At 36.2% G+C, this 7,234-nt stretch overlaps 1 protein-coding gene across 1 annotated transcript; it reads right to left on the bottom strand.

Moving 5' to 3' along the window:
• Nucleotides 1-5,266: 5,266 nt before the first annotated feature.
• Nucleotides 5,267-6,499, bottom strand: LOC117212534 (glutathione S-transferase-like). The gene is made up of 3 exons (XM_033457424.1): nt 6,449-6,499; nt 5,970-6,137; nt 5,267-5,712 (listed from the first exon to the last, which is right to left on the bottom strand). Exons 2-3 carry the CDS (start codon nt 6,112-6,114, stop codon nt 5,405-5,407), a joined length of 453 nt encoding a protein of 150 aa, XP_033313315.1. The 5' UTR covers nt 6,115-6,137; nt 6,449-6,499; the 3' UTR covers nt 5,267-5,404.
• Nucleotides 6,500-7,234: the final 735 nt, after the last annotated feature.

Genomic DNA, 7,234 nt, shown 5'->3' with positions numbered 1-7,234 from the left:
TCGGAGATGAAAGAACACCGGAGTCTGTAATTGAACAATTGTAGTTATTCAATCCGATTGTAATTGTTCGAGAGTTGTGATAATGAGCTTGGGCTCGAGGCGACAGTCAGTCGCCGAACGTAGCCGCGGTCACGGGATTTGCCTAGCAAAGGTATGGAGTAATTCTATAGCTCTCCTTAAAGGAAATATTCGTGGCGACACGCGACAGTAAACATTCCAACGGTTTCTGTCCCGTGGCTCGCCACACGCAGACCCTATTCTTCGAGTAAGATGATTGCCAGATGTCGATGCGTCTCCGCAGTACATGTTCGGCTAGCCCGAGGGCCCGTTATAAATCTTAAGGTTTAGTTAACTAAAGTCCTTCAAACAGACAAACAGTCTTTGTCCCAACTACGGGAAGATAGGGGAGACATATTTTTCAACGAGCGCGGTCTCCCACTAGCAACTTTCCCTCGAGGGCGGCTAGCATCTTTTTCTAACCACCGATATGGAGATTGACCAATTAGCAGCAACGTCAATTTCCCTTACTTTCCGAACGAAGGCTTTTCTCGACGAATCCGATGATCTCGTATCCTTAGACACACCCCATTATAGTTTTCCTCTGTGGCATCATCGGTACGGGAAAGGCATTCTCGTTCGCGATCTCAATGATGAAAGGAGTAACCCTTTACGACCAGTGAATATCACGCATCCGACTTAGATTTTGTGAGTACGTTCATCTATCATCCCGTCGACCGCGGATTCGTTATTGAACCTAGGATCATTGTCATTAGTTTCTCGAGTGCCTAACTACCACGGTTACTTGTCCGGCTCTATAATAATCGTATTTGCACTAGTCGATGTCTTCTCTATTGCACAACGACAACGTGTAACCCAATCGAAGATTCGTTTCACGCCCCTAACCCTAATTCTAATGTAAACCCGACATATATATATATATATATATATATATATATGTCGGAGATGAAAGAACAGCGGAGCCTTTGGAATTTTGGATAATCCCGCAACATTGTAACCTAGAGTCTACTATAGCTGTAATTGAACAATTGTAGTTATTCAACCCGATTGTAATTGTTCGAGAGTCGTGATAATGTGCTTGGGCTCGAGGCGACAGTCAGTCGCCGAACGTAGCCGCGGTCACGGGATGAACGTTTTGCCTAACAAGGTATGGAGTAATTCTATAGCTCTCCTTAAAAGAAATATTCGGGGCGACACGAGACAATAAACATTCCAACGGTTTCTGTCCCGTGGCTCGCCACGTGCAGACCCTATTCTTCGAGTAAGATGATTGCCAGATGTCGATGCGTCTCCGCAGGACATGTTCGGCTAGCCCGAGAGCCCGTTATAAATCTTAAGGTTTAGTTAACTAAAGTCCTTCAAACAGACAAACAGTCTTTGTCCCAACTACGGGAAGATAGGGGAGACATATTTTTCAACTAGTGGCGTCTCCCACTAGCAACTTTCCCTCGAGGGCGGCTAACATCCTTTTCTAACCACCGATATGGAGATTGACCAATTAGCAGCAACGCCAATTTCCCTTACTTTCTGAACGAAGGCTTTTCTCGACGAATCCGATGATCTCGTGTCCTTAGACACACCCCATTATAGTTTTCCTCTGTGGCATCATCGGGACAGGAAAGGCATTCTCGTTCGCGATCTCAATGATGAGAGGAGTAACCCTTTACGACCAGTGAATATCACGCATCCGACTTAGATTTTGTGAGTACGTTCATCTATCATCCCGTCGACCGCGGATTCGTTATTGAACCTAGGATCATTGTCATTAGTTTCTCGAGTGCCTAACTACCACGGTTACTTGTCCGGCTCTATAATAATCGTATTTGCACTAGTCCATGTCTTCTCTATTGCACAACGACAACGTGTAACCCAAACGAAGATTCGTTTCACGCCCCTAACCCTGATTCTAATGTCCGCTCCGACATATATAATAATATATATGTCGAGTCTGAATCTCGGAGTCCGAGCTCGAGGCGCCCTCCCGGGGAGGGCTCGCGGGAGGTAGCGGTTCTGCGTTGAAGTTCTCCATCGTCCGGTCGCGCGTGGGGTACCTTTATTGTCGATAGCTACACTAGTGACGAGGGCCTCAGGCTTGATAACGAATCCGCGGCCAACGGGAGGACTATCATATAAAAAGCAACAGGATACACGAAATAATATAATTCTGACTAGGACAACATAAACGCAAGAAGTGTTGATATTGAAAAAAATATTTAATTTTGTATATAAATATTTTCATATTTAGAAAAGTTTCCGGAAGCAGGAAGATTTACAAACAAATAATATCATAAACCGAATGTTTCATGATCCTTTTCTAATTAGAGTGTGTGACAGCATGTGAGAACGTTTCTTAAAAATATGACTTATTGCAATTACTTAATCGCAATTATAAACGATTAAGACCTTCTCGCAACGAGGCAATCTATCCAAAGTATAAAACTCGTTATACTTGATGAGAAAACAAATCTCTACTTAGATTTCATTTCGTTTCATCGCGTTCATAAAAAGTGAATTTGTATGAACACATCGTGCAATTTAGTAATTAGGACCGTTGATCTCGCTGCAACATAGATGGATAGAAAAAAGCCATTTAAAATGATACAACGTCGGGAGGACAATTATGAAAATTATAAATGGAACACAAGATAAAATTGTTTAAGATTAATTCTTCTTTTTTTTTTTAATCGCGAGTGTTTGCAAACGAAGTTTCAATCTGTTTACAATGATAGCAATGAGAGGAGGATGTCTATGAAAGTTATAAATGCGATATTGAATAACATTTCTGCGAGTGGTTTTGTTTTTCGTTACAAATGTTTTTTAAACGAATCTGCAATCTGTTGGAAACAACGGAACAGTAACGGGACGACTGATAGGGAAATAAAAAAGATCGCGTTTTATTTGAACAGACAAATCTTTGAAATCTATTCGAAAGTCTATTTGAAATGGTACGAGCTCGAAAAGAACGGTGAATACTATAGAAGAAGGATTAATTAAAATTCTTATTAATCTGTACGCTTTGTATATTAAATACCTTGATCGATGCCAAGATAACAAATTATTATACGAAACAGTGAAGTATCCACGTCTGACATTAATATTGAGTATTACCATTACTGTAATTTAATTTTTAACCGATCCTGAAAATTCCTTAGAACGTAAAAAGTATAAAGTGTTACTGTGCATTTCAAGATTAAATGCACTGTAATTTAGAAACAGTTGTGAAGCGGAAACAAATAATTTATTCAGAATAAGAATTCTACGTAATCATGTTAAAAAAAAACGTACTTATAACGCGTTTAAACTCCAAATATGTAAAGACAATAAGGGAAAAAAATTAAACGAAGAATCGTATTTTTTGTAAATTCACACAAGATTTTATCCAAAAAGAAATTAAGATTTTTTGAAGAACGTACAAGACTGAACACGAACAATAAAAAAGGGATGTTAAATACAAAAAATAGATTGAAATTTAGATTATGAAATATAAAAAAAATGATATTGCATAATTTACAATTATTTTCGATAGCTTACGTCAGTATGTTGGAGTGTAAACTATAAAATATTCAAAAACTGATACCATTTAGACATAATTTAGAAAAACAATAAATTGCGGAAACCGATAGTTAAAACTCGATACGATCGATACTCCAAAACTCTAATCCTAATAATTACTCAGCAATAATAACCGATAATTCATGTTGATTAATGTTTGAACTCCGTTTTTTTTTTCTGTATGTGTATACAAATTTTATACAGTTTGATAAAGCGAAATTAAATTATCATCTTTTTGTACTACTTCAAACATTGAGATTTGTCATCTTCAAGGTCGATCACACATAGTTTCAGATTGCGGAGTTGCAAGGGTAATTAATTTTGCAATCGGTTTTCCTTTGATATAGATGTGAATACAAATAGCCATTGATTGACAATATACCGAAGCAATTCTAGTTTAATTTGAAGTCATCGATCCTTTGATATTTTTGGAAGAATAGTAAAAGTACAGAGAAAATAAGAAAAAATGGCGTTAACTAAAAGATAGCTCCAATGTATCTCATAAATATTATCTATATATCATTTGTAAGATGTAAGTGACCAAGATATCGAATTATACAAAAATTGTATGTAATGATTAATACTTGAACGTTACTTACATTTATGTACATGAAAATTTGATCTTTTATTAACTAAGTTATTGATCGACAAAATGACTTCCTACATAATTCTCCGCCTGAACTGAAATGCATATCTTTTTTTACGCAAGCCTTATGTGTAGCTAGCAACGAGCAAACAGATTAATTACTTTACACACGGTCGTATCTTATTTGCTGTAGGCGAGTTCTCTCGTGTAATCAACGAAGTACTCAACTTTAAAGCGATAACAGAAGAACATTATTGTATCGACAAAAATCATACTTTTTTCAAAGAAATATGTAACTCGTATTTTTTTTAAAGCAACCCTCATAACGTATTGAATAAAATAATCATACATTTTTTTTGTTCAACATTTGTAAAATACGATATTATCAAGATCACCAAGGAGGTAATCTTCAATTCTTAATGAATATAATAAAAAACATAATTAATGATTGTTTGATGGTTTTATTATTATCTCTATAATACAAAAGCACAACATCGTGTCAACAGTTTATATAGTTCGTATGTTTCTGTAGGAATTGTTGGAATACAACGATATCAGTCGCATGCGGATAGAGTGTTTGATCGTACAGATTCTTCCATTCGTTGCCCAGCGCCATCCCCACTAGCGTACGTTCGTTAGATGTACCGCGGCGGCTGGCGCGTGCATGCTCTTCCGAGAACTCGGCGGAAGAAACATAAGGATATGGATGGAACATTGGGCACGTCGGTGTCGCGCCTTGACAGCGTAGCGCTTTGTATCGAGAAGCTGCTAGAAGGTTCCGTGGCACGTGACGTTACACAGGCATCTACTCAGGTCACACTCATTATAGAGAGTGGGGGTTCAAAATCTTTACAAGCGCCACAGGTCACTAAGGCAGTCAGTCTGTGAATAACTAGCCAACTGTCTACATTCCAGAACGCACATTTATAACTCTCGAAATAATTGTTTAATAAATATCACATTATATTATTTCAACATAAACATTGTGTCTTCCACAGAATATTAATCCTAATTCCAAGATTAAATTCTAACAGGAATACACAAATAATAGTTCTCTATCACAACGTAATCTAAAGGGAAAACCCTAACTAAATGACAAAAATATCGGTAATAACTGGAACTAATGAATGTTAAAAGCAATCAGTATATTCCATACAAACTTCCATCAACACGATTCGTTCTTCATTCTCTCAACACACTAAGACCGCAATCTTTAAACGCTTATAAAACCATAAGCAATCGTGAAGTTTAAAATTCGCTAACTGGGCGTCTCTCAATCCAGTTTTTGATCTTGGGCAGGAGGAGGACCTTTTTCTCCAGCAGCTTCAGATTCTCGTAATTCTCGATCAGATCAGACTTGTACATAAAGTTCAAATAATCGAGCAGAGCAACGAATGTTAAATCAGCCCAAGAGAGAGTACCATCGTAGAAGTAGCCGTCATTTTCCTTCACTTGCTGGTCCAAACGTTCTAAAATGAACAGCAGCGTCTCTTCAGCAGCCTTGCGTTTTGCAGCTTTGACCTTCTCGTCCTCCTCATAGTGGAAGGCGGCAATTCCTGAAAATTTGTTTTCAGTTAAATACTATTCGCTAATGTTATACTAATTTGAATACAGTGTTGTGCGAAATTTAAATGATACTGAAGATAGAATTACAATCCTTTTTAATCCTTTGTCTTGTATTGTTGACATACGTGTATCGTTCGATTAAATCAAATATTAAATCGGATTTCAACTAATAAATACCTGAACAGATATGTACTATCTGTTATCAAGATTCTCATAAGATTTATGCAAAACAGCACTGGATACTCACTATGACGAATATCATGAATAGTATCAACAGTGGCATCAATATGAAGATTTGCCCAGTCAGTCTTTCCAGCTAAGTCATATTGTTTGGCTAAGTAACGGCAAATAGCTGTAGACTGAGCAACCTTCCTTCTATCAGCTACGAGCATAGGAAGCTGGCCATAAGGAGTCACTAAAAACATACAACTAATAGAATCAAAGATTCTATCGAACAAACAGATTATGATGCTTCTTAAATATCTAGCTTCCTGTTATCTGTTTTGGAAAGATATAATTTAATTTATTGATAATTTATCAGCAAACAAAGGGCATTGTCTCCTTAACAATACCTATTGTTCTCCCACATATCTTATAGAGCAATGGAGAGTAAACAATAATCTCTGTTATACTCTGCATAATTGTGTTCTACTTTATTTAGCTACTTTAGTTAAATTAGGAAAGATGAGATTTAAGAAACAGAATTTCTTTAAATTTTAAGCTTACAGGGCTTTATTTCTGGCCAGACGTCCTTTTTGATACGTTCATCTTCAAATGGAATACTAGCATAGCTGAAGAAGAACGGATTGGTTCTGCCAATGCCGTAACTGGGAAGTAAGTGAATTTATAGAGCGGCATCTTCCTGGAAGTATAATATATACAAAGTAAAAACAAAGAATCATTGATGACAAGAATTATATTATTACAAATTATGAAGTATAAGACAATTTAAGTAAAAAGCATCAACTACTAACTACTCGCATAGCTATTTGTATCTTTATATTTTAATATAGCTTAGATATAAAAAGAATATTATTTTTGGATGTAATAATGTATAAACTTGCGCCAAATATTATAACAAAATATTGCACTTTCTATTTAAGTAGGATAGACATATTACCGGCATTTATCTTTTTTCTATAGCAATGAAATTGTTTATAAAAAAGTTTATAAGAAAACTATCAATTAATGCAAACAACGCATTTCAAAATATTAATTACATTCGCACGATTCGTTATCTCTAGTATTAATTTAACCATATGGTTCTATACACCCAAGACCCTCTAACAGTAATTTAGTACCATTACTAGTCGTATGTACAATGTATGTTTGTAGACAACTTTCGTAACTACAAAACATTCAGCATGATTATATATTCTTCCAAACTTAAGAAACATTTTCTAATTGCATACTTAAATTTATCGATCAATTATGAACATATGATAACATTTATTTCTTTCAACTACTAATTTTCAAATCCTCTGCTGTTCCGTTAATTGAACGACGCGCCGA

The sequence above is a fragment of the Bombus bifarius genome, unplaced genomic scaffold (assembly GCF_011952205.1).
Source record: "Bombus bifarius isolate JDL3187 unplaced genomic scaffold, Bbif_JDL3187 scf7180000008317_frag, whole genome shotgun sequence".
Classification (NCBI taxonomy): Eukaryota; Metazoa; Arthropoda; class Insecta; order Hymenoptera; family Apidae; genus Bombus; species Bombus bifarius.
The sequence above is the reverse complement of the archived record's forward strand: the minus strand, read 5'-3'. Positions and strand labels throughout refer to the sequence as shown.